Below are 26672 nucleotides of genomic sequence, written 5' to 3' on the forward strand. Positions count from 1 at the left end.
CGGCAGCTCCGGCCAGGGCGGGGCCGCCCGGCTCCTCCCTCCCCCCCCGCCCCACCCCGCGCTCTCGCGGCCGGCGCCTCCCATTGGCTGCCGCGTCTCAGGTCCGCGTCCGGTTCGGCCAATCAGCGCCGAGCAGCGCCGTTTGGAAACTTTTTTCCGCCGGCCGGGCGGGAGGAGACTCCGGTCGTGGCCCGGAGCTGCTGCGTCCGCCGCTGCGGGCGGCGGCGCCCCGGACCGGGCGGGGCGGTCCGGCCTGGGCTCGCGGGCCACGCGTCTCCGGAGAATACGCCGCTGGCCTCCTCCTGCCGCCGCCTCCTGTTCGTGAGCTTCTTCCCGATACGATGTTAAGGACCAGGACCGAGGCTCAGTACCCCCCAATCCTTCCCGCTACTTTGTGCCCACAGTAGAAGCTTCAGCACCTCTCTCTTCCTCCGGGACCGAAGCAGGGTACACTGCGCGCCCCAGCCAAGTTGGGCAAGTTAACTGAAGCCCAAATCGGCACACTTAGATGACACCCACCAGCTAATCTAAAACTACTTGGATCTCAATTTCCCCAAAAGGGTGGAAAAGTAAAAGTTTACGGAAAATAGGGTTGATATTGGGCAACAGGGGGAAAAAAAAAGTGCCATTACTGGGGCTCGAACTCAGGGCCTGGGCGTTATCCTGAGTTATTTCTCAAGGCTGGTACCCTACCAGCTGAGCTACAGCTCCTCTACCAGCCTTTTGGTGGTTAACTGGAGATAATTCTCATAGACTTCCCTATCTACGCTGGCTTCAAATCGTGATTCTCAGATCTCAGCCTCCTCGGTAGCAGGGTTACAGACGTGAGCCACCAGAGCCCAGCTCTGGTGTACATTAAAACTATTTCTTTTAAAATTCGTTTCCTTGTAGAGCTCAGCTTCTTAGCTCCTTCCATCCTACTTTACCAGTTCAAACATTAAACCTAACCGAAGCAGAACTAAAACTGAGAAAAAAAAAATGAGTTGGATCAAATGTAGAGTAGCCACTTAACTACTAAAGACATCTTCAAAAAAATAAAGCAAGGGCTGGGAAGGTGGCTCAGTGGTAGAATGCTTGCCTTGCATGCCTGAGGCCCTGGGTTAGATTCCTCAGCACCACATAAGCAAAAAGAAAAAAGCCAAAAGTGGCGCTGTGGCTCAAGTGGTAGAGCGCTAGCCTTGAGCTAAAGAGCTGAGGGACAGCGCCCGGGCCCAGAGTTGAGGCCCCACGACTGGACCCTAAATAAATAAATAAATAAAGGAAATCTTCACCCTTGTTTCACAAATGAGAAGCATGTTATTTGGACAAGAGGGGAAAATCCAATACTAAATAGGAAGTCAAATTAACAGGCAATTCATATTTAAGAAAATATATCCTAAAAGAAACTTTAAAGCATTCTTTCACATAGATCAAGATAAAAAAAATCACTTTTTTGGTCAGTTGTGGGGCCTGGATGCTATCCCTGAGCTTTTTCAGGCAAAGCTAGTGCTCTATCACTTTGAGCTACAGCTCTACTTCTGGTTTCTGGTTGGTTAATTAGAAATGAGAGTCTCACTGGCTTTCTTGCCTGAACTGGCTAAAACTTAGATCCTCAGATCTCAGCCTCCTGAGTAGATAGGATTACAGCTGTGAGCCACTGGCACCCTGCTCAAAATATGTTTTAATAGGTAATTATCTCCTACATAAAGCTGATATCCTCATCTTAGCCTAACACACACACACTATATATAATATACATGTATGGAAAGCTATATTTATATACACACAAGTTTTTGATGGTTCTGTGGGATTTTAACTCAAGGTATCCTACTTGTTAAGCAGATACTCTACCATTTGAGCAATACTTCCAGTCCTAGACTAGGCATTTTTGAATTTGAAAGAATGCTAAGTAAAGTCAATCAAAAATGTTTCTGGAAGTAGCACTGTGGTAGAGTGCGAGCGTCTTCAATGAAAGCAGCTCAGGGACAGTGCCCAAGCCCAGAGTTCAAGCCCCAGGACTGGGTGGAGGGGAGATTTCTGCACTTTTCTGTGATTTAAATGGAAATAAAAATTAAAAATCTGGTATCATCTTCCTTTTTTAATAATTTCCTTTTTGGTATTTATTAATATACTATGTTCAGAAATATTCTGCTAGAATAAAAAGGAGGAAAAAAATATGTTAAGACTAACATTTGTTTTGGTACTTATAAAAACAAAATGTTGGGGCTGGGAATATGATGTAGTGGTAGAGTGCTTGCCTAGCATGCACGAAGCCCTGAGTTTGATTCCTTAGTACCATATAAACAGAAAAAGCTGAAAGTGGTGCTGTGTTCAACTGGTAGAGGGCTAGCCTTGAGCAATAAAAGCTCAGGGAAGGTGCCCAGGTCCTGAGTTCAAGCCCCAGGACTCGCAAAAAAAAAAATTTTTTAAATAAAAACAAAGTGTTAGCAAGATACCTGGTGGCTCACAACCTGTGATCCTGGTTACTCAGTAGGCTGAGAACCAGAGGATCAAGGTTCAAGGTTAGCCCAGGGAAAGGTCCACAAGATTTCATTTCTAAAGTAGCAGGAAAAAGCAGAAAAGCAAAAAAGCAGGTCTGCAGCTGTGGCTCAAGTTGTAGGGCACCAATCAAGCAAGCTGAACTCCAAGTTCAAATCCTGGTGCAGGCAGGAAATACTGATTTTCGTTTTTAATTCTCACTTGGAAAACATTACCCCACCATAGATACCAAGGCAGGTAGATGATGTATAGTTGCGCTGTGGGTTCTAGAAAATGAGTGGCACCAAGGAATCATTGGCGTGTTTCATCCTGCCTTCCCCAATCCACACCTTCAGGGGTGCCTACCGGGACAGTTACGCAGATTGCCTAATGAAATCACTACAAACCAGGGAGGCAGGGAGGAAAAAAAAATATTTTTTTTCATCTTCCACTTGTTAATTGCTTTTTGCCAAGTTGATCACTTTCTTGGCAGACTTTAAAAACAAAACTTTTAAAGTAATTATTGCACAAGTACATTCTGAGATTGTGTCTACAGTTGGCCACGACGTTGTGCCTTTTCTCATTTGCAAGAGGAAACAGCACCTAGCCTTCCCAGAGGCCACAGGTTTAGCCTCTTGAGTCCCTGTGGTGCTGCCCGCATGAAAGTGGCTGTGGTTTTGCAGAACTTTCCTAAACTTACCAAAGTCTCCTTTGCTGTCCCTGGGAACAGCCAGATCCATTTGGAATGAGTTCTGGACCACTCCTGAAAACTTAAAAACTTAAAAAACGTTTCCTCCCTAAGGTCACCAAAGACCTCTTCAATCGGGGGTGGGGTGGGGGTGGGGGGAGGAGGGTTGGCAAGATTCAGCTTGGCCTTGGTGCGACTTAATTGGCGCCAGCTGGGCCAACCAACCTTGTTGGGGCAATCAGGAAGGACCAGGCCAACACTTACGGGGACGGGGAGCCGGGCTCAGGCCTGAAACCCTAGCTACTCAGAAGCTTGAGATCTGAGGATTCCAGGTTCAAAGCCAGCTCACCCCCCTCCGAACCCCCCCCCCCACTAAAAAAAAAAAAAAGCCCAGAAGTGGAGGGAGAGGGAAGGAAGCTCAGGGTCCTGAGTTCAAGCCTCCAGGAGAACTTTTAGCCCACAGGCCGTGTTTGATCTCGTTTTTCTCCACCCGCCACTAGGCTGCAGCAGATGAAAGGACTCGGTGGCTGTGCGCCCGGCGGGGCGATCACGTGACCGCAGGAGGCCGGAGCGGGCGAGGGCGAAGCCGTCGGGCGTCGGCGCGGCCCCGGCCCCGCGTCGCCGGCCCCGGCCGGCCCGAGGCGCCGCCCGGCCGAGCGAACGCCGTCCCGCCGCTTTTCCTTCGGTTCCGCCTCACAAGCTCCCTAATCCTCCGCTGCGGCGCTCCACTCGACTCCGCGGGGGAGCAGACCTCTTTAAACTGGGGGTCCCTGCCGACTAAGCCCGGCTGACCCCCCAGGAAAGCCGCTATTTAGGGGTTTATCGGGAGGGGACTGAGCCTGACGAGGCTGCAGGGCCGCGAGGCCCCGCCCCCCCCGCGGCTCCCAGCATGCCCCGCGCGGGGGGAGGCCGCGGCGGAGGGAGGAGGCGGGGCCGAGGGAGAGAGGGGCGGGGCGAGCCGGAGAGAAGAGCGTCGGTTTTGCGACAGGGGCGGGCGCGGTGCGGAAGCGGAAGTGGAGGGCGCGCTTGGCGGCGGCGGCGGGAGCGGCGGAGTCGGGAATCAAAACAAAGGGCCTGGGGGGGGGCGGGGGGAAGGTGGCGGGGTTGGAATGTGAGCGCCGGTGGAGCCCGTGGCCCAGGTGAGTTTCCTGTCAGCTGCGGGACTTGACTTCGGTGGGCCCGCCGCTCTGGGAGCCCCGGGGGGGGCGGTGTGTGGTGTGAAGTGGGGGGGGGAGCGGAGGTCCGGCCCCCCCCCTTCCCATGCTTGCCGCTGGCGGGGTGACGGGAGGTGTGGGGGTCGGAGGAAGGTCTGGCACTCGCCCGGCGAGGCCCCGCGCGGCCCGTGTCCCCCTCAGGACTGTACCCCGCCGTCTCGGTGGTGCTTTTCCCCTTTGGGGAGGGGGGGGTACTCCGCACGCACCTGTTTCCCCCGCTCCCTGTCAGGGCCTCCAGGTGTGAAGAGGAACCTGCCTGGAGGGTTGTGCAAAGTTGGGGGGAAGATAGGGGCGGGTGTCAAAGTGCAAACTCACTTGGAAGATTTGCACCCGACACCCCCCCCCCACACACACAAGGGTGACCCCAAGCCCCTTCCTGTAACTCACGGGCTCGCCATCCGCCTGGAGATTCCCCCCCCCCCCCATTTTGCCGGGCACCTTTCTGCCCGGTGTTTAGCTTTCTAGCTACTTCTGTATCTTTCCAGCTAGTCACCATCTCTTGACATTTACTGAGCAATTCATTCATGTCAAGTATTATTTACAGATATCTGCCAAGCACTTTGCTGGGTACTTGCAACTATGTTGCCTTATTTTCTGCTGTCGTGGAATTTATATTTTTTTAAAGGAGAGAGAAATAAAGTAACAAGCCAAAGGAGGGGGGCGGGGGAAAGAGGCCAGGATAAGATTGAGTGGTTAATGGCAAGGCTATTTGCTAAGTGTTTTATGTGAACTACTAGATATAATCTAATGGGCAGTTAACTAGTATTATGAGACCCAGAAGAGATGAAATCTCAGGTTCAGAGAGTTCCCAAAACTGCCCAGGTAGAAAGGGACAGACATGCAGACAGTATGATGTCATAGCTGGAGATCTCAGCCAGTATCTAAATTGCTGAAGACAAGAGATAGTGGTAGAAGGGGTACACCCACTCAAACAGAACCCAAGTTGGCCATCTTTGTTGCATTCTCTGTTCCTGGGAATAGTTGGGAAATATTCATGGTGCTGGCCACTAACAAGTTTTTATTTTTTATTATATTGAGACCATGGTATGGAGCAAAGAGATGGATAAACCTGTGTGTCCTTTCAACAGTAATTGTGTGATATCAAATTTCTGTTTGTAAAGTAACTCATTTCTCCTATCTGCCACATACAAATGTTGAGGGGAAAAATGATAGAAATGGAACTCATTGCCCCTTTTTTCATTTGTGCATTCCTGTGCTCAGCACAGGCCAGCTACATGGTAGCCAGCAAGTTAGTTTTGGTTTTGTTTTCTTTCAGTCCTGGGGATTGAACTCAGGGCCTAGGCATTGTTCCTGAACTTTTGTACTCAGCACTAGTGCGTTACCAATTGAGCCACAGCTCTACTTTTGGCTTTTTAAAAATTTTGTTATTTTTTGGCAGCTAATTAGAGATAAAGAGTCTTACAGACTTTACTGCCTGGGCTGGCTTCAAACTGCCATCCTTAAATCTTACCCTCATGAGTAGCTGGGATTATAGGCATGAGCCATTGGCACCTTACCACAATCTAGTTTTTCTGGATGGGGAAATGAAAAAGCCTAAATAAAAAGATACATTTTGTAAATTATTATACTCTGTTTCCTCACTTTCAGGATCTAGCTTTGAAGAGGTTTGAAAAAGCCTGGTGAAATTGTGTCTTTGGTGACACAAGTTCTTCTGATTTCCTGAGGAGCTTTGTTGGGGGACATCTGGCCTGATTAAATAGTGAAAGCAAATCTCATCGTATCTGGTAGCAGGCTACTTTGTCTCTGTCTCAGAATTAAAAGAGTCCCCACCATGTAGTAGGCAAATGGTCTGCTTTATCCTGGTATCTGTCTAGCAGGCTTTGCACTGAGCAGGAGATACAATAGTGAAAATAGCCTGCCCTTAAATCACTTTTTCCCCCCTTTATAGTGCTATAAGATAGGTTGAGAAAAATTAGTTCTAGGAACTAGAAACTTTGTGTGTGTGTGTGTGTGTGTGTGTGTGTGTGTGTGTGTGTGTGTGTGCTTTGAACTCAGGTTTTGCACCTGCTAAGTGCTACTGAGCTATACTTTCATGGTGGAAATAGAACTTTAAAAGCTCTGACTAGTAGGTCAAATAGTAAATATTTTAGGCTTTATGGCCACATCTCTGTTGCAAAGACTTAACTCTGCCATTGCAGTTCAAAAGCATCTGTAGACAGTATTTAAGTGAGTGAGTGTTGTGCTCATGCCTGTATTTCTAACTACTTAGAAGGCTGAGATCTAAGGATTGAAGCTTGAAACCAGCCCTGGCAGGAAACTCCATGAGGCTCCAGTTCATGCTGGAGGTGGAGCTGTGGCTCAGTTAATCGCATACCAGTTTTGAGTGAAAAAGCTAAGGGATAGATAGCACCTAGGCTTTAAGTTCAGGTTCTAGTACCAGCACAAGAAGAAAAAAAGAGTTATAGACACTGAAATTTGAGCTTTGTGTGTAATTTTTCTTCAGGAATTAAAAAAACAAGATACATCCTTAGTTTACAACTCATTGTTTAAATACAGGCAGTGAGCTGGCTTCCTGTTTGGTGAAATCAGTTCTCTAAACCTTAGTTATAGCCTAGATGGATGGCTTGTGTAACTGTCTGCCCTCCCTCTGACGTGTAGATGTGAAGTCTATTGGAAAGAGGTGTTTTGGTGGTGCTGGCAATTAAGCCCAGGGCCTTGTGTATGCTAGGCAAGCATTCAACCACTAAGCTACATCCCCAGCCCCTGGAAAGAGCCTCTCATCAGAAGATCTAGCTCAAAGTAATTATTTTCTGTATGTCCAGGTGAAATGTCTGTTGAATTACTCTCCTAGGAATGGCCGCTCTCGGTAAGAACTGGGTGGTGGTTTATGTCTCCTCACTGCGGGCCAGCTGCCTCCTCCTCATGAGTGCGGATTGGTTTGATTGCACTGTTTAAGACTTGTAGGAGTGCTGTTAATGCTGGAGTAAATAGAGTACATCTGTATTGTAGGATTTCCTTCAGGGTGGACTTTCATTATAAATAAACTAAGAGATTGTTTGGCTTGCTCTCTGGCAGAATAAGAGTTCAAAGTCCATAGCTGACATTTACTTTGGCCCTTTCACTACTAGACACACAGCGAGAGCCTGATCTTGGGATTCTTGTACCAAGATAAGATGTTAGCTTCCTGCTTCTCCTCAGCAGACCTTTAGGGAGACATAGCTGAGAGGAATTAAGAAAAACCGTAGAAGCAGACTGCTTGGAGCTGGAGGAGGTTGGCTCTAGCCAAGTGAAGAGAGTTCTTGGGTTTGCAGTATCCAACAGTTGGCTCCTCTTCCGAGCACAGTGGTATATTTATTTAAAAAAAAAAAGGTGTGGGGTGGGGGGAGTCATCCAGGTCATTCTTAAGAGCTATGGAACACGAGAAATAGCAGAATATAGACTTTAAAAAACCAAATTGATATAGCTTTTAAGTATAAACAGAACCAAATTTACCCGATTTAGCAGCCTGTAATATATTCTGGCATCCCTTCTTCATCTTTTTTTTTTTTTTCTTCCTTTTGTGCCTTTGTGGCTTGAACTCAGTGCCAGGTGCTGTCCTTGCTCAAGTCTAGTGCTCTATTTTGAGCCACAGCACCATTTTTGGCTTTTTGGTAGTTAGGGACAAGAGTTTCACAGACTTTGCTACCTGGGCTGGCTTTGAACCCCAATCCTCAGGTAAACAGCCTCCTGAGTAAGATTTGACTTGTTGGGAGCCACTGCACTGTACCTATAGTTGTAGTTTTATGTTTCAATATATTGTACAATTTGTTCTTATGCAAGAAAATAACATGGGCATCTGACTCTGTTGACAGGGTGGAAGAATGAAAGGAAAGGAAGATGGAAGAATGTTGAAGCGCTCCGTGGGGCTGTATGATGGAAGGAAGGGAAACCGAGGGCCCCTGCAGTAGAGCACTTGGATGGCTTCAACCAGACAATGATGCTAAGCCATGGTTTTGGAAATTCTCTAATTGCTTTTCCCGTCCTGAGCAGACATTGCCACTTAGTCCCCAAACGGTAATTATGTGCAAGGGGATGGCACACTCCACTGCAAATGGAGGAGAGGTCCATTTGGCCTGGGACATGACCTTTCTCCATTGACTCTGTGCCATGTTTCCCTGTCTGTCATGTTTGTGTTGGCCCCTGTAGCAGATGAGAGCTCCTGGTCCAAGGGGAACATTGTTTTACCTCCAGTCTTCCACTCTGAGTAACAGTGCTGTGCTTTGAGTAGTCAGTGTTACATTTGAGGGGAGGACAATTGGTTTTCTTATTGAAGTACCAAATTAGGAAAGATTGATGGACAAGATCTCATTGATAGTCCATTGTTGTTGAACATTTCTCTTGAGTATTGAAATATGAAATATGTCTGCCTTCATGCTTAGGGTTTTGGGGGGTTTTTGTGGTGGTGGTGGAGCTGGGCACTAGTTCTCACAGATTTGACTTGTGTTCCAATCTTCTCAGAAAGAGTCCATGGAGAACAAGAAAGCTGCTGTGGAATTAAAGGATGTCCCATCTCCCCTTCATGCCGGCTCAAAACTTTTCCCAGCAGTTCCAAGTTCTGATACTCATCCTCTCCAGCAACGGAAAATACAGCTTTCAACCGTCCCCCAAGTAAGCTGCTGTGCTCACTGCCCCAATGAGCCGTCCACTTCGCCAATGTGCCGTGGTGGTGGTGGTAGCTTGACTCATGCAGGCGCACTCTTAGACTCTCACAGCACCAGGACAATCACGTGTCAGGTTGGGTCAGGGTTTGCTTTCCAGTCTGCGTCTTCACTCCAGAATGCCTCAGCCAGGAACACCTTGGCAGGCATCGGGAGTGACTTTTCCGGCATGTGTCTGGAGAGTAATCTGTCGTCCTGCAAGCACCTGTCCTGTTGTGGGAAGCTTCACTTCCAGCCCTGTCACGGTGCCGTGCACAAGCTGTACCCATGTCCGGCGCTCCAGGGCTGCACCTCCGCTGCCTACTTCCCCTGCTCTGATTTCCCCGGCGGGGCTCCAGGGCTCCTGGAGGAGCCCCTCCCACAACCCGAGTTGACACCCCACCTGGGCACCAGCTCTTTGCACCTGAACGTGGTTCCTCCCGTGTGTTTAAAGGGCTCACTTTACTGCGAAGACTGTCTCAGCAAGGTTTGTAGCTTTTCCTTTTTTCATGTCTTGTGGGACCTGAGGTTTGAGGAGTGGCTCTCTGAGTGGATTTATCTTGTAAAGTCTTGATGGTGCCCAGGGCTGACGCTACTTTATGTACACGTCTGCCCTCTCCACCCCCCGCGCCCCCCCAGCCTATTGGCTGCTGGCCCTTAAAGAAGACAAAGGTACATTGAGAGACTGTTTGAAAGCAAGTTGCAGAATAATTACTGGCATAGTTTATGATTTTAGAGCTTCTGGCTCTAAGAAATCCACTTCCAGCCTGTGAAACCCCATCCCGCAAAGCCTCCATGCTGTTTCATCCATAATTGCTGGGCCCGACTGTGGAATGTAGGTAATGCCTCGCTGCCTTTCTGTGATAGCATGGGGAACCTGCAGCGTGGCCTCAGTCACACTTGGCCCCCAGGGATGTCACTGCCCCAACATAACATGGGGGAAGGGTGTCCACTGGAGCAGATCCACACTGAGCTTGTGAATCTGGGGCCCAGGCATTTCAAGTCTCTTCCTGACATGAGGTAATACATTGGGAGCTAATAGTCTTGAAAAAGATTAATTAGCGAGTGGGAATGCATTTTCAGCTATTGTTTGTAACTTTTGCTTCTAAAGTGATATATCTGCCTCCTAAAAAATTTTTTTTAAACAGCCGGCAAGAAATAGTATAATTGATGCTAAAGTCTGGCCGAATATACCACCTCCAAATACTCAAGCAGCACCCCTTGCTATACCTCTGTGTAATGGCTGTGGAACCCAGGGAACAGGGAAGGAGACCACGTTGTTGTTGGCAGCCAACCTAGGCAAAGCTGCTTCAAAATTTGGTAAATGACGTATGCCATGAAATGTGATTGAGTGTCCGATGTTCAGTGTCCGATGCTAATATTGCACTGAATTACCTTTGAAATAATCCTGGGTGTTTTGTTTTGTTTTGTGCCAGTAGTGGGGCTTGAACTCATGACCTCTTTCTTTTGCTTAGCTTTTTTGCTTCAGGATGGTACTCTACCACTGGAGCCACAGTTCTACTTATAGCCTTCTGTTGGTTTCTTGGAGATAAGAGTCTCACAGACTTTCTTGCCCAGGCCTGGCTTCGCATCTTGATCCTCAGATCTCAGCCTCCTGAGGATTTCAACTCTTGAGTCACCAGCCCCTGGCTTACTTATGGTTTTAAAGTGATTTGTGTACTCAAAAGTGTATGAGTCTCACTTTCCACTTGTAGAATACCAGTAACTCACCTGTAATCCTAGCTATTCAGGAGGCGGAGATCAGGAAGATCACATTTTAAGGCCAGCCAGGTAAAAAAGTTTACAAGACCCCCATCTCAACCATTAATTGGAAGGAGTGGTATGTGCCTATTGTTGCCACGTATAATGGAGGCTGAGATTGGGAGGATCACAGTTCCCTGCCAACCTGGGCAAAACAGTTGGTGAAACTCCTGTCTCGACAGAAAAAGCCAGATATAGTATATTCCTTTTCATCTTAGCTATGATGGGAAGTATAAATAGGATCATTATTGAGGCCAACCTGGGCAAAAAAAAAAAAATCTCAATAATCAAAAACGGCACATTAATAGGCATGACTCATACCTGTAATCCTAACTATTTAATAACCTAAGATCTGAAAGATAATGGTTCAAAGCCAGGCCTGGCAAGAGAAGTCCACAAGATTCCATCTCTAAAATAACCAGTCAAAAAACATGAGTGAGGGCTGGGAAGGTGGCTCAGTGGTAGAGCGCTTGCCTTGCATGCATGAGGCCCTGGGTTTGATTCCTCAGCACCACATAAGCAAAAAGAAAAAAGCCGTAAGTGGCGCTGTGAGCTGAGAGACAGTGCCCAGACCCAGAGTTCAGGCCCTACGACTGGACCCAAAAAAAAAGAGTGGAAACATGATTCAAGTGGTAGAGTGCCTGCCTAGCAAGAGCCAAACCTTTCGAGTTCAAAACCCAGTACCACCCAAAGAGAAAAGAGACAGAAAGAAACTTCTTTTATTATAGATCAGTAAGTCATTTGCCCTTTGTGGGGGTTCTGTAGCTGTCTGAAGTGAGAAGCTATAGTCAAATGGGGAGCATATTATGAGAAACCGAGTGCTGGAGGAGATTGAAGGTCAACTGAGATTCCTAAATGTCTAGAAATTTAGAACAACTAAGTAGTGGGCAATCACAAACAGTGTTTGAAAACCTGAAAGTCTGAGGACGTTTTTACAGTGTAAGATCAGATGTTAATGCGGTATCACGAGTAATTTAAGGTCAGTAGCAGCAGCTTTCCCACCTGGGTCTTCTCAGGGTCTTCCAGGCCCAGCAGGTAGACAGGTGTGGGCTGAGGACTGAAATCAGGCCCGGGGAGCCGCAGCAGCCAGCTGGTTATGTGGTGTTGGCCAGCATGAGCCTGTTCATGCTTGGAGACAGATTTCTGAGGGCTACAGGATAATCTCAGGGTTGGGTTGCTTGTTAGGTTGGCCAGGAGGCCCCTGTCCTTCATTTCCTCTTCCTTCGGGATTTGGTTTTTCCCTCGCTGAGGAGGATAGGTAATTTCCTGTTACTGTGTTTTAATGTTTCATTACTGTGTTTTAAAGTTTCATTCCATGTAACTTGAAGTCTTTTAACTTTTCTTAAGGTTCACCCGAAGTTGGAATAACTGGGCAAGTGCTAGAAAACTTACCCCCCATTGGAGTGTTTTGGGATATTGAGAACTGCTCCGTTCCCTCTGGCCGATCAGCTACTACTGTTGTCCAGAGAATCCGTGAAAAGTTTTTTAAAGGGCACAGAGAAGCAGAATTCATCTGTGTGTGTGACATCAGCAAAGAAAACAAAGAAGTTATTCAAGAGCTGAATAATTGCCAGGTAAGAAATTGGTTTTTTTCTTTTTAATTTTTAATCTGCTATGATACAGCATAATGAGCCTGCAATTGTGCTTAATTTCAAATAAATTAGAAGATTATTCTGAAAGTGCTAGAAAGCATTGACTTTTGTTTGATCTTCCAGTAATGCTTCCTATTTTTTTGTTCTGTTGGTATAAGAGTTACCTGTGTGTTGCTTCTGGTAATTTACATGGCTGTTCTGTGAATCTAAGTCCCCTTTACCTGTGTGTTGTCTATGAATCTAAAGGTTTGGGAAGGGAACTGGCTAATTTAAGATCACGTGGCAGTAAACAAAAGAGACAGAATTTAAACCCAGGTTTCCAGACCCTCACATTTGTGCTATGAAACTGGAACTAGAATTTGACTCTTTTATTGTATGTGTGCCAATCCTAGGGCTTGAACTCAGGGTCTGGGTGCTATCCTTCAGCTTTTTTTGCTCAAGATAGTGCTTCACCACTTGAACCAAAGCTCCACTTCTGACCTTTTTGAAATTCATTGGAGATAAGAGTGTCATGGACTTTCCTGGCTGGACTGGCTTCAAACCACAATCCCCAGATCTCAGCCTCCTGAGTATCTAGGATTACAGGCGTGAGCCACCAATGCCCAGCTAGAACGTAACTCTTAAATAAGGAATCACGTTGACATCCCAAAATCCTGTGGTATATTACATGTGGCTGAAGCATCTCTCAAAATAAGCCTGTCTTTGCTTTGGAAATGTGTATGAGCCTGGTTATTTTATCGGAATGAATGCGTTTGGCTGCCTCATAGGTTTACTCTTTCCTCCCCCCTCCAGATCTCAAGAGCCACAAATGGATAGCATAGAGAAATGACATAGAGTACAACCCACACTGTACCTTAATCATACAATTGCTCCCACCATCTCCAAATTGTGGGCAAAAGTGTTAGGGAAATTCAGTGACTTGAAACTTCCTTTTCCCTGCCTATTTTCTGAAAAGCAAATTAGAGGCGAGAACAGGCACAGTAATGGGTCCACGTAATTCATCTGTAAAATCAGTTTTGAAATTACTAAGATCCAGCTGTAATTGTTTATTCCAACAATAATAGAAGAGTTTCTTTTCTCTAGACTTACCTGGTAGGTGCCAGGTGTATTGGTAATCCCAGCACTCAGGAGACTGAGGCAGGAGGGCCTTGAACATAGCAAGACCCCATCTCAAACAGACAAGCAGATATAATTATCCACCCATCTGTGGCCAGAGTGTTCAGTGATGTTCTAATTCTAGCTCTTACCATAAATGAATGCAGGTGACCGTTGCTCACATCAATGCTACTGCGAAGAATGCTGCTGATGATAAACTCCGGCAGAGTCTCCGAAGGTTTGCAAATACTCACACTGCTCCTGCCACTGTGGTTCTTGTGTCCAGTAAGTGTGCCGATATCTGATTTCCACTACTCACTGTGGGAATGATTGTAAAGGCAAGATATACTCCCTAGAGGCTGAAATGCACAGGACATGCTGGTGGTTATGATTGAGAATTGTTTACAAAAAGGAAAATGGAGTCTTTGAGAATTTTTGTATTTTTTCTTGGGCATGTGATCTCTTTTTTGGCCAGTCCTGGGGCTTGAACTCAGGACCTGAGCACTAGCCCTGAGCTTCTTTTGCTTAAGGCTAGCGATCTATCACTTGAGCCACAGCACCACTTCTGGCTTGTTCTTTGTACGTAGTACTGAGGAATCAAACCCAAGGCTTTCATGCATGTTAGGCAGTCTATCTACCACTGAGCCACCTTCCCAGCCCCAACATGTGAACTCTTGCCAGGCCAAGTTTATGAAAGAGAATTGGATGCTTTATTTCCCTGGGCTGAGTATTACTAACAACAACAACAAAAAAAAGCGAGATGAGCACTTTCCAGACTTGAGTTTCTCCAGCTTGTTATTTTCCTCTAATGCTAATACTAATTCCTATGGAATTAGTGACTTCTGTCTAGGCATGTGCTGTCACATCTACCACATGAATGCTGCCGGGAAGTGCGCTCCTGTACCAGAGGAGAGGGAAGCACCTTTGAGTCCCCCCTGACCCTTCCTTTCTTCCCTCTCAGCAGGCTTCACTGTGGTTGTGTGTCTTGGTTGGGTGTTTCTAATGTGGGGAACGGGGGGTGGGCTGTGTCTTCCAGCTGATGTCAACTTCGCACTGGAGCTCAGTGACCTGAGACACAGGCATGGTTTCCACATCATTTTGGTGCATAAGAACCAGGCCTCGGAAGCACTGCTGCACCATGCTAACGAGCTGATCAGATTTGAAGAGTTCATTTCTGACTTGCCTCCCCGGTTGCCACTAAAGATGCCAGTAAGTAGATTCTCACTATCCTCTGCCTGTTTCTAGAGATAAGAGTCTCAAGGCTGAGGGACAGCCATTAACCAAGGGGATGAAGCCTGTTCCTTGTCCGATGCTGGTTGGTTTCTGATAGGAGGCTTGGGAACCCTTACTTCTGCTTGTACACATCTACAGAATGGAGATGTGTGGACTGGCCCTTTTCGGTTCTCAAATAATCTCAGAGCATTGGCTCATCACCTGCCCTGTCTCCAGAGCCGGCAGTGGTTTATCTCACTGGGTGAAGAATTGTTGTCTTTGTTCTCAAGTGTTACAGGTAGAGAACATGATGAAAGTTCACACATCCTTATGTTGAGTATCAAGTAAATTATAATGATACACTCTTAACTTATTGGGTCCATAAGCCCTATAGGCCTCCGAGACTGGATTTCATGGACAGCCTTGTCATGCATAGGAGCAGTGAGGCTGTTGTTATGGCTGCATCTGCAGCCTGTTCAAGCCAGGGCCCAGAGGGACAGAACACCTCCTGGAGGAACAGCATTCTCTTAGGCTTGGGTGGGAAAAGCATGTTGAGGCAGTGCTGAGCTGGGCTTACTTTTGGAGTACACGCATAACGCTTGAGTTAGCCATACTCCTGTGCAAGAGGAGCTGTTGTGTGGATGATCCAGGAGAGTGGGCAGTCCTGCAGGTTAACTGCAGTCTGACCACTGAGTTACAGGTGCATCTTAGAAATGATTTCATTGGGAAAACATTGAGAAGGGCAGCACAGGAGAGCCTTCTAATTCAGGCTCTCCCTGCTACTCTGTTGGCGCCTAGAGGTCTGGAATGTGGCCCAATAGAAAGCACAAGCCGTAGCCAGTTCTCATTGAGGATCTTGGGCCCTGCAGGTCCCCTGAGCCTCTCCCTAACTCACCCTTGTCCACACCCACTAGTTGTAGTCGAGGCTTTTAACTGCATTTCCTTCTGCTCACTTGTGTTTCATACTCTTTCCTAGCTTTGGAGGCCATTAAATCAATTGTGGTGTAAGCTTTCCCACTTTGCAAGTCCTTACTTTTTGGTCTTGCTATTCTTATTCACTAGTCATAAGTAAAAATACATTTTCTTCTTTTATGGCCTTCAGTCTGTCACTGTAAACAATTGTACCTCCATTGGCTCTGTGTGGGTCTTGAGTCCCAGGTGTGACAGCAGCAGTGAGATTTGGTCAGCACCCCTCACAAAAAAGGGAAAGCCTCTGATTAAAAAAAGTAATGTGTTCTTTGCGAGAACAGCAAAAAGCAGGATGTGGGGATGTGGAAAGGGAAAACTGCCCTGCCCTGCCCTGCCCTGCCCTGCCCAGCCCATTGTTAACATTGTGGTAATGTCCTTGAGATCTCAGATGGGCAGTTAAAAAGTCATGTCACCTGTGTAATGTTCTGTGGATTTTTCTTAGGGATCTCTATTACACTGTACATACTAAGCTTTACGACAGTGACATACATAATATATTTTGATCATTTTTATCTCCACATCCTGTGTGTGTGTGTGTGTGTGTGTGTGTATGTGTATGTGTGTGCGCACGCGTGCAAATACTGGGGCTTGAACTCAGAGTTGTAGGCTTTCATTTGACTTTTCTGCTCAAGCTGGTGCTCTACCACTTGAATCACAGCTACATTTTGGCTTTTTGAGGTGGTCAATTGGAGGTAACAGTCTCTTGGCTTTCTCTGCCCACACTGGCTTTGAAGCACAATTCTTAGATCTCAACTTCCTGAGTAGCTAGGATTACAAATGTCAATCACTGGCACCAGGCTTCCTCCCCTCTCCCTCCAGTGTTTGAACTCAGGGCTTCAAGCTTGCTCAGGCTGCTTACTAGGTTAGTGGTCTACTACTTGAACCAGGGCCTATTTTTTTTTTTTTTATTATTATATTGGAAATGGAGACTTTTCTGCCTAGACTGGCCTCAAATCATGATCCTCTGGGTCTCAGCCTCTTAAATGTCTAGAATTATAGGCACAGGCCACTGGTACCCAACCATGTTCTCTTTTTTAAACTTAATTCATGTAGCTTGGATTTATTTTTGTTAGTGTGTGCATATATGTTTTATACATATTGATGTAAGCACTACATTTAAAAAGCAAGCAGAGTGTTAACATACTTTTGTAGCTAGTCTTTCTCATAATTCAGTCATAATTCATGTTTCTCATAATTCATGTTATTGGCCATTTTGTTTCTACCCAGTTTTCACTATCTCCAGCAATTTGACCGTATCATCTGAGTTTCCAGGCTAATGGTTTGGAGGATAAGTTTTAAGGTGTGATGGTGGGAGTCAGAATTTTGTTGGCAGCATCTATGTTGTCTTCTAGGTAGATGGCATTGAGTTGTACAGTCAAGTATCTGTTTTTGTGTGTATGTGTGGTACTCAGGATTAAACTCAGGGCCTCAAACTTGCTAGGCAGGTGCTCTACCACTTGAACCTTCCACCCTTTTTTGCACTATTGTTTTCTAGGTAGGGTCTTGCTTTATGCTCAGTTGCTTTGGGCTGTCATCTTCCCATCATCCCTGTGTCACTGGACATGATAGGTGCATGCCTCTGTGCCCAGTCATTGGTTTACATGGTGTCTTGAGAACTTTTATGTCCAAGCTGGCAAATGTCTATTTTTCACATTTGCCTACCTAAGAGTTGCCTGAAGTTAGCCTTCTGATTCATCATTAGTGGGCCTTCGGGTGACACTGTTTCCTCTGCGTTAGCAGTGCCACACTCTGCTGTACGTGTATAACCTCCCGGCAAACAAGGATGGTAAGAGCATCAGCAACAGGCTCCGGCGCCTGTCTGACAATTGTGGTGGGAAAGTGCTGAGCATCACAGGCTGCAGCGCCATTCTCCGCTTCATAAACCAAGACAGCGCCGAGCGTGCGCAGAAGCGCATGGAAAATGAAGATGTCTTTGGCAATCGGATCATTGTGTCATTTACCCCAAAACATAGAGAACTCTGTGAAGCAAAGAGTTCGAACACAGTTGCTGATAAAGTGAAGTCTCCCAAAAAGCTTAAGAATCAAAAACTGTGCCTCGTCAAAGAAGCAAGTGAACAACCTTCCAGTGCCAAAACCACGCCTGGGAAAGGGTCGCAGGCACACTCTGGATCTGCTACAAAAAACGCCCATGTGAAAAGTTTACAGGTAATTCGGAGACCTCTCACCTTGTGAGACTGACAGCAGGTTTGGGTTCGGATTCCGTGTCTCGAGTGCCTGCTGGCATTTGGTATGTCCTGTTTGCACTTCAGTCTGGGCCAACTGCAATATCCTGTTCCTTGCATGTTCAACCCATTTTCCTTGTGTCATCTCAGGAGCTGTGCCGCACAGAGACCAAGGCGGGCCACCGGAACAGTGAGCACCAGCCCGCCGGGAGGCTGGCCGTCATGCCCCAACCCACTGCGAAAACCCCAGGAACGACAGAACCTCCTCACAGAGGCAGCCACAAGTACGTACCACACATTACCTTCCTGTGTATGACAGCTGTGGCTTTCAGGTAATCGCACACATGAGCCCTCTTCTCTTTTCCCTCACGTTAGGAAAGAGAGCCTTAGTGCCCGGAGTGTTAGCAGTTCTCCTGTAGAGAAGAAAGAGAAAGACCAGATGGTCTTTCAAGTGAGCTACCCATCTGCCTTCAGCAAGCTGATTGTGTCAAGGCAAGTCTCTCCTCTTCTTACTTCTCGGTCTTGCTCTTCAGCCTCCTGACCCGAGAGTGGTTACTCAAGAGATAGGCTTGAGAAACAGCATTCTTGTTTCCGAATAATTGGCAGGGAACAACGTAAATCCCTGCTCGCCATTCCCCTTCCTCAGATTTCCAGAGCTACGTTGAAGGACAGTGCTTCTCACCACTCATTTCTCCTCCACTCTGAACCTTGGTAAACAGAGGTCAGAGGACATCGTCACCCTCACGTGGAACAATGCCCAAAGTAGAAAGTTAATTCATCAAGCTCTTTAATTTCTCTCTTTAACTTCAATCCAGTGAAAGCATTTCCTATTAAATCATCTGTTGGTCATTAGTAAGGAGTCAACAGACTTTAGACAGTACATCTCAATTAGTAGATTATCAAGATGGAAAGACATTTCTATATACAGCTTTCAAACAAAGCCTGATAATGAAACCATTGTGTGTGTTTTTGGCAGGAGTATGTCTCCAAACCTTTTAAACAGAGCCTCTCCGCTTGCTTTCAATGTTGCCAATTCCAGCAGCGGAGCCGACTGCCTGGACCCATTTGCAAACGGTGCTGACATCCAGGTCAGCAACATAGACTACAGGCTGTCCCGGAAGGAGCTCCAGCAGCTCATCCAGGAGGCATTTTCTAGGCATGGCAAGGTACCTTCCACTCTTGCTCTTGCTTCTTTTATCCTTTGGCAGACTAGAGAAATGCATTTGAAGGAGGTGACCACAGCCAGGATGTACATGGCACTGGGCCATGTCCAGCTCATAAGCCATAGCCCTCAGAGCAAGAAAGCTGCCAGTGAGCTGTTCTTAGCAACTTAAATGACACTTTGGTTTTTTTGGTGGTGGAGGGGGAGGAGGAATACAGAAAAAATAATTGAAAAGGATGCTGACTAATTTCGTTTCTATTCTAATTTGTATGTCCACATTCCTAGTTGTAGTTTGCTAGCAGATGCACCTCTCTCACAAACTTGGAGTTTTGTAGGTCTGGAGAAGACCCAGAGACTCCTCTCATGATGTGGCCTCTGAGTCTACCTCAGAGAGCTACTGTAAAGTGTGCAGGTAGAGCAGGCAGGACCATGCCTCTGAAGGTCATCTCAGCCCTGTCACCTGGGATCTGGTTGGCAGAGAGTCAGACAAGTATCTTCCCACAAACTCTGAACATGATCCTTAGCGGTTCAGTTTCACGATGTCATCGTGTTCTCCTTTGCCCTGTTGTAGGTGAAGAGTGTGGAACTCAGCCCCCATACTGATTATCAGCTCAAGGCCATTGTCCAGATGGAAAATTTGCAAGAAGCAATCTGTGCAGTGAATAGCCTCCACAGGTATAAGATAGGAAGCAAGAAGATCCTGGTCTCACTTGCCACGGGAGCTGCTAATAAATCACTATCTTTACTGAGGTAAAAACAAAAAAAACCCCACAAAAACCCAAGTCATTTCTTTCAGGAGCTAACATTTGACCCACAAACAGTTTGGGAAATTAAAAAGTAGATTCTGTCCTATGTTACCAGCCCTCTGTGGTGATGGCATCTGAAGCAGGGCCTGTTCAGTTGGCAGCACTAGAGATAAGCCACTGGACCTTTGTGTGAGTCATTAATCAAAGGCAGACACACAGCTTGAAGAGACAGGCTCTGGGAGTAAAGTAGCATGCCAAATATCCAGGACAGGTTCTAGACATAGTACAATGCCACCACAACAGATTACAAGCTTGGAAACTCCAATTGTCTTCAAGTAGCAGAAGGCGGATTTGTCTCTAAAGACTAGATCTATCAAGCTTCCAAGGGCTCCGATTGAGATCAGTCCTTAGTGTCGAGCAGATACCCAGCCCCTTCAGTCTTACTCATTACCAGTGAGCCTTACAACCCTTACCAGGTTTGATATTTCTTTGGCTCTCTCCATCTCAGAGCTAGTAAAACAGGACTCGTTCCTGAATAATCAAGCAACTTTCCTCTAACTTCGTACTTCACAAAGATTTTAAATTCTGAGTGTTTCTTTCCATTAGGATAAAAATAAACCTCAATATTGAAAAATTGAGAAACATAAATGGGAAAATCATCCTTATCCCTGTGGCTACGAGCTAATAGCACTTAAGAGCTGGTTTTATTTGCTTTGTGTATATTTTTCCCATTGCATTTTTTTTTTTTTGGTATCTTTAAAAAAAGCCACTCAAAAACCTTCGTTGAAATTGTACTGTATTCAGTTATGTGGCTGATTATGTATATGAGATTTCCAACCCCTTACATCTGCCCTATAAAGCAAGTGATGGCAGGAGATGTATTTTTCTGTAGGAGCCCATAGCTTCCTGCTGCTCAGGCATGGAAGTCCTATGATTGTGTCTGATAGGAGTCCTTGAGTGTGACATCTTTCATTGGCTTGTCCCCAAAGCCCTTTTTTAAAATGTTTCTAGAGAATAAATTCTCATGTAGCAGAATTTGCGATGTGCCGTGTTAAATTTTCATACTGTAAAGGAAACGGTCTGTCTCTAATTAAATGTTCTCTTACAGTGCAGAAACAATATCCATCCTTCAGGATGCTCCTGCCTGCTGTTTGCCACTTTTTAAATTCACGGATCTCTATGAAAAGAAGTAAGTGAGGTTGGTTGTTCCCATGTCCAGCGGCCCATTTCCATGCATGAGATGTGGAAGAAATGGTTGTTATCATTACTCTTTCTTTCTTTCTTTCTTTCTTTCTTTCTTTCTTTCTTTCTTTCTTTCTTTCTTTCTTTCTTTTCTTTCTTTCTTTCTTTCTTTATTTCTGTCTTTCTTTCTTTCTGTCTTTCTTTCTTTCTTTCTTTTGGAGCCAGTCCTGGGGCTTGAACTTGGGACCTAGGCACTGTCCTTGAGCCTTTGTGTTCAAGGCTAGCACTCTACCACCTGAGCCATGGCTTCACTTCTGGCTTTTTGATGGTTACTTGGAAATATAAGTCTTGTGGACTCTTGGCTCATGGACTTTCCTGCCTGGGGTTGACTTTGAACCACAGTAACCACAGTGCTCAAATCTTAGCTTCTTGAGTAGCTAGGATTACAAGCATGAGCCACCAGTGCCCGGCACTGGGTTTTTGTTTGTTTCCACACATGTGTGCACACAAGTTGTACAAGGAGGTTTCACTTAGATGTTTCTGTATATCATACAGTATACCTTAGGCTCACAGGTCTGTGACACTTCACAGGTGGTAGACAGCTGGCAGAGGTCATGGAATGATAGAAATGCAGAGCTGGGTGGGCTTGGCCCTTATCTCCAAGGAGCTTACTGGAAGGAAAGGGAAGACATGTTTTTCTGTAAGTCAAAGAAAAGAGCCACTGAAAAGGAGGAGCAGGGAGGAGAAGATGCTCTGAGGATGGATAGGAAGGAAAATTAAGAGTGGGACCACAAAAAAAAAAAAAAAAAAGAGTGGGACCACTTTTCTCTGAGTGGTGGATAGAGTTGTGGAGATGAGAACTGTCCATCACAAAGACTTTCCTAGCAGCAGGAGTGACTGAGGTGACCCGAGCCGAGAGGGAAGGAGACAAGAGTGGAGTGCTACTCCCGACCCCGCTCTGAGCAGGTGCTGTAGGAAGAGAAAGAAGGAGGTGCCACCCCACTTCCAAGCGCAGTGGAACTGCAGTGGATGACCAGAGCTGTGGGACTGGTGGTCAGCGGCGGGAGGGTGCAGGTCGAGGTTTGCCGCTCATGGCTGGAAGACAGTGGGACAGTCCACAAGAAGTAGGAACTGAAACCTGAATATGAGAAATGAATGCCGGATTTGGATTTTAGACAAATCCCAAAAGTTCTCAGGGCCTTTGGGTAGCTGCCCATTGACAGACCCCTTGGGAGAAAAATCCAAGGTACATAAAACAGCAACTTGCCTGAAGGGGATGGTGCCGGAACTGAGAGTAGCAGAGTGTGTCAGGCCTGTGGGGAGGGGAGGGGCCAAGGAAACCGGGTGTGGTTTGTTTGCCACTGAGGTGGAACTCAAGTCATCCTCCAGAGCCTGGGCCTTTAGGCCTTGCAGCTTCAGACACGACAGATTCAAATCTGGGGCTTGGTGAGCAGTCAAGAAGGCTGTGGTCTTGCAGCAGCAGAATAGATGAGAGCTGCTGCACAGCTGAAACTTGTGTTCTGAGACTAGACCACGGGGCTTGGGAATCGAGTACACAGGCTTTTGGGGGTGGGGGGTGCTGCATTGACAGCAGTTCACAGCAGGTAGTGTACATCTCAGAAACTCAGGTGAGGAACTGGACAGACTGGCAGATATAGGGGAGACTGCCAAACGCTGTGGCTCTTATGCCAGTTAGACAGCGGTGCAGCACCACCAGGGAGCACCAAGCATCGCCCACCCTGCAGCATGTGAATTTGTGGATATTACTATCCACTGGATAGTCCAGTTTTATTTTTATTTTTTCCTTTGCAGTGCTTGAGTTTGAACTCAGGGCCTCATGTTTGTTTAGCTGAACACTTATCACTTGAGCCACGCCCCCAGCCCTTTGTTTAACTTTCGTTACTTTTCAAGTTGAGTCTCATGTTTTTGCTCAGGGCCAGCCTCAAGAGAGTGATCCTCCTACCTATGGGCTTTCTGCATATCTTGGGTCATAGGCTTATGCCACCAGCTCCAGTTTATTGATTGAGATGAAGTCTTGCTAATTTTGTTCTCAGGGCTGGCTTAGGACCTCTATTCTCTAATTCTCTGCCTCCTGGATGTGAGCCACCATGCCCACTGAGCCATCATGCCCAACTTCATTTTACGCTTTTGTTGTTGGTGGTCATGGGGCTTAAACTCAGGGCCTGTGTGCTGTCCCTGAGCTCTTTTTGATAAAGGCTATTGCTCTTCCACTTTGAGCCACACCTCCATGTCTGGTTTTCTGGTGATTAATTGGAGATAAGAGTCTCACAGACTTTCCTGCCTGGGCTGGCTTTTAACCTCAATCCTCAGATCTCAGCCTTCTGAGTAGCTAGGATTACAGGCCTGAGCCACCGGCGCCCAGCTCCTTTTACTTTTTAAGAGAGGAAAGGCATGCCTTTTATTTCAACAAAACAGGTATTTCTGTGCAACCAAAGAAAAACATCCTAAGTTTATCTTCCTCCTTCCCCCCTTTTGTTTGTAGGTTTGGACACAAGTTGAATGTGTCAGATTTGTATAAGTTAACAGACACAGTTGCAGTCCGTGAACAGGGAAGTGGGCGGCTGGTGTGTCTCTTGCCCAGCAGTCAGGCCCGCCAGAGCCCCCTGGGGTCTTCCCAGTCTCATGATGGCTCCTCCACAAACTGCAGCCCAATTATATTTGAGGAGTTGGAGTATCATGAGCCTGTCTGCAGACGGCACTGTTCGAATAAGGACTTCAGGTATGGCCCTATTTCCTCCCGAAGTGCTCCTTTCATAGGCTGTGTGACATCTGTTCATTACCTGTGAACATGGAAACCCCAGGCAATATCAGTGGCTGCTCTGTTCTCTCTTCTTCAGTGAACATGAATTCGATCCAGACTCCTACAAGATTCCTTTTGTGATTCTGTCTTTGAAAACATTTGCACCCCAAGTTCATAGTCTTCTGCAGACCCATGAGGGCACTGTGCCTTTGTTAAGGTGAGTGCTGTTGTCAGGAAGTCATCTACTCTGGTACGCTGGGCCAGGGGGCAGCCAGGGGGACACTGGTCCTCACATTACCCTCCCTGCAGCCCGAGCCCCTCTGGAATGGGATCCGGCCACTTGGTGTTCAACAAGGGCACTTGCCTGTGTGCTAGATGTCTCCACTGAACACCAGTACAGTGATGTCTTCTCCATGAGAAAGGGAAGCATTACGCATGCCATAATAGAAATCTGCACAGACTGATTGCTCAGCTCAGCTACTCTCCAAATGTACATTTACTTACTCTCTGGCCACAAGAGAAAAGAACTCTCCAAATGTACATTTACTTACTCTCTGGCCACAGTAGTAAGGCATGTTGCCCTTACCACCCCAAAAGGCAAAAGTGGGAGAGAAACTGACCTGGAGCCCTGTCCCCATTACTTAAGCTCCTCTGTTTAGAGCAGTGCCCAGGAATCCTGGCACCAAGGCCAGTGCCACAGCCTCCCCCTCCAAACCCAGACCCCATTTCAGCTGAGGTTACTTCTTAAGGGTTCTGATAACAAGTACCATGTGGCATGTACTTTGCTTTTCCACCAAACCTTAACCATTTGCCCTCTTTAGCTTTGCAGAGTGCTATGCTGCAGAGTTTGGAGACCTGGAAGTAGTGCGGGCGAGCCACGGGGGCGTCCCCTTAGAGCACTTCATTACCTGCATTCCAGGTGTGAACATCACCACTGCCCAGAACGGCACCAAGGTGGTCAAGTGGATTCACAACAAGCCCCCACCCCCCAATGCCGGTAGGTGGCACCGTTTAAAATGGCAGTGCATTTGCCAAGTGTGAAAATAACCCTGCTGTCTTCTCTCATCTTCAAAAACTCTTCAAACTGTAGAGGGTTTGGCAGAACCAAATCAGTATAAATTATGCAAAGCACTTAAAATCCAAGTTTCAGTTGTCCATCTCTTTAGCTACCTTGTTTTGTGAGGCTTTTGTTTGATTTACTTTATTTATTATTTATTATTTTATTTTATTTTTGGGTCCGCCAGTCGTGGGGCCTGAACTCTGGGCCTGGGCGCTGTCCCTCAGCTCTTCAGCTCAAGGCTAACACGCTACCGCTTGAGCCATAGCACCACTTCTGGCTTTTTTTTTTTCTGCTTATGTGGTACTGAGGAATCGAACCCAGGGCCTCATGCATGCAAGGCAAGCGCTCTACCACTGAGCCACCTTCCCAGCCCCTGATTTACTTTTAAAAATAATCTCAGAGCCAGGCACTGGTAGCTCACAGCTATAAGCCTAGCTACTCAGGAGGCTGAGATCTAAGGTCACAGTTCAAAGCCAGCCTGCTGACTTTATCTCCAATAAACTAAGAAAAAAGCTGGAGGTGGAACTGTGTGGCTCAAATGGTAGAGCCATTGGATTAGAGATGCGAGCTACTGGTGCTGAGCTGATTGTTTTTGTTTTGTTCATTTGAGACAAGGTATTTGTCACTGTGTAGTCCAGGCTGGTGTTAAACTCATGGTCCCTTCTGCCTCTGCCTCCCTAGTGTTGGGATTACTATGACATTGCTTTCCATAGTTTTCTGGGTAACATTTTTCAGCTCCACTGTGGGTTAATTATGGTTAATTGTGTTCTTACAACTTACTTTCCTGATGACCCATTTATATTTTGGCTCTGTGGGAAGTCTCTTCTCTATGCCTGAGCTCACGTGGATCTTGGCAATAGTATCGAAACTAAGAAATCCTTGTGTAATCGTCACTTCCGCTGTAAATCATTCTGGGATGAACTATGCTTTATGCTCACACCTTGCCTTGGGGAATTTCATGGAAGTGGCTTGGCAGTAAACGATGTGGTTCTCTGGTATCTGAGGATAGAGTCTGCGCTGTGAAGTGCTCGTGGTTGAATTTAAACTTGAAACAGCTTCATGGCCTTCCTTTGAGCTGATGGAACCCTACTTCACATTGATGCATGTTCTTTCTCTCCCTAGACCCTTGGCTCCTGCGATCTAAAAGTCCTGTAGGGAACCCACAGCTGATCCAGTTCAGTAGAGAAGTCATTGACTTACTGAAGAACCAGCCATCTTGTGTCATACCCATCAGTAATTTCATCCCCTCTTACCACCACCATTTTGCAAAGCAGTGCCGCGTTTCAGACTATGGCTACTCCAAGCTGATCGAGTTGTTAGAAGCAGTGCCTCACGTGCTGCAGGTAATCAAGGCCAATGGGTTCTTTGTGTAAAGATGGACGTTCCTCCCTGACTTTGGCTGCCTCTGTGAAAGAAACAAGCCCAGTACTAACCTGATTCCTAAGAAATCAGCTCTGAGCTACACATCCCATAAACGCTTTTTTCAGAGTATAGGAAACCTACACAAGCTGGCTTCTCAATTTTTCTGGAAGCTACAAGTTTCCAGCTTCCTTACAGAAAGTCCTGAGAGGCCTGTGGAATATTTTCCCTCTCATCTCTGTACGTTCCTTTCTCCTAGCACAGTTCGCCCTAGAACTGTTCACTGTCACGCAGGAGTGTCTGTGAATGTCCATATGTTTACGCAGGGGTTCCTACGTTGCATCAAGACCTTAGCCATTCATCTCCACGAACTGAACATTAGTTCCTGGGCTACAACCTAGCGTATCCTGTGAAGCCCTCCCTATTAGCTTTGCCTACAGGCAGTGCTACAACAGTTTCCCACTTGTAAAAGAGGCTTTTACTCTTTTAGAATAAAAATTAGTCACCCAGACTGCTGATGTACTTTGCTTCTCTGCACTTAGGATTATTTGAAAGCAGGTATGTAGTATGTAGGACTGAAGAAAGTAGCCCCAA

General features: G+C 46.6%; 1 protein-coding gene across 5 annotated transcripts in view; it reads left to right on the top strand.

Annotated features, from left to right (window-relative positions):
- The first annotated feature begins 4199 nt into the window (after positions 1–4199).
- The window catches only part of Marf1 (meiosis regulator and mRNA stability factor 1), a 35871-nt gene continuing 13398 nt past the window's right edge, over positions 4200–26672 (top strand). For 2 of the 5 annotated variants that reach the window (XM_042698205.1, XM_042698209.1), the window contains exons 1-17: positions 4200–4284; positions 8172–8373; positions 8818–9483; positions 10145–10316; positions 12105–12331; positions 13612–13729; positions 14481–14653; positions 17363–17791; positions 17959–18092; positions 18184–18300; positions 18785–18974; positions 19542–19720; positions 20825–20905; positions 23402–23638; positions 23757–23876; positions 24481–24656; positions 25842–26062. In XM_042698205.1, coding sequence (XP_042554139.1) covers positions 8230–8373; positions 8818–9483; positions 10145–10316; positions 12105–12331; positions 13612–13729; positions 14481–14653; positions 17363–17791; positions 17959–18092; positions 18184–18300; positions 18785–18974; positions 19542–19720; positions 20825–20905; positions 23402–23638; positions 23757–23876; positions 24481–24656; positions 25842–26062 — 3384 coding nt within the window. In that variant the 5' untranslated portion in view covers positions 4200–4284; positions 8172–8229. Of the gene's footprint in view, positions 4285–7164; positions 7187–8171; positions 8374–8817; positions 9484–10144; positions 10317–12104; positions 12332–13611; positions 13730–14480; positions 14654–17362; positions 17792–17958; positions 18093–18183; positions 18301–18784; positions 18975–19541; positions 19721–20824; positions 20906–23401; positions 23639–23756; positions 23877–24480; positions 24657–25841; positions 26063–26672 lie in introns of those variants that run through there. The other 3 variants (XM_042698208.1, XM_042698210.1, XM_042698206.1) reach the window with 2 other exon arrangements.

Source organism: Dipodomys spectabilis, unplaced genomic scaffold, assembly GCF_019054845.1.
Source record: "Dipodomys spectabilis isolate Male_0828 unplaced genomic scaffold, ASM1905484v1 ptg000231l, whole genome shotgun sequence".
Classification (NCBI taxonomy): Eukaryota; Metazoa; Chordata; class Mammalia; order Rodentia; family Heteromyidae; genus Dipodomys; species Dipodomys spectabilis.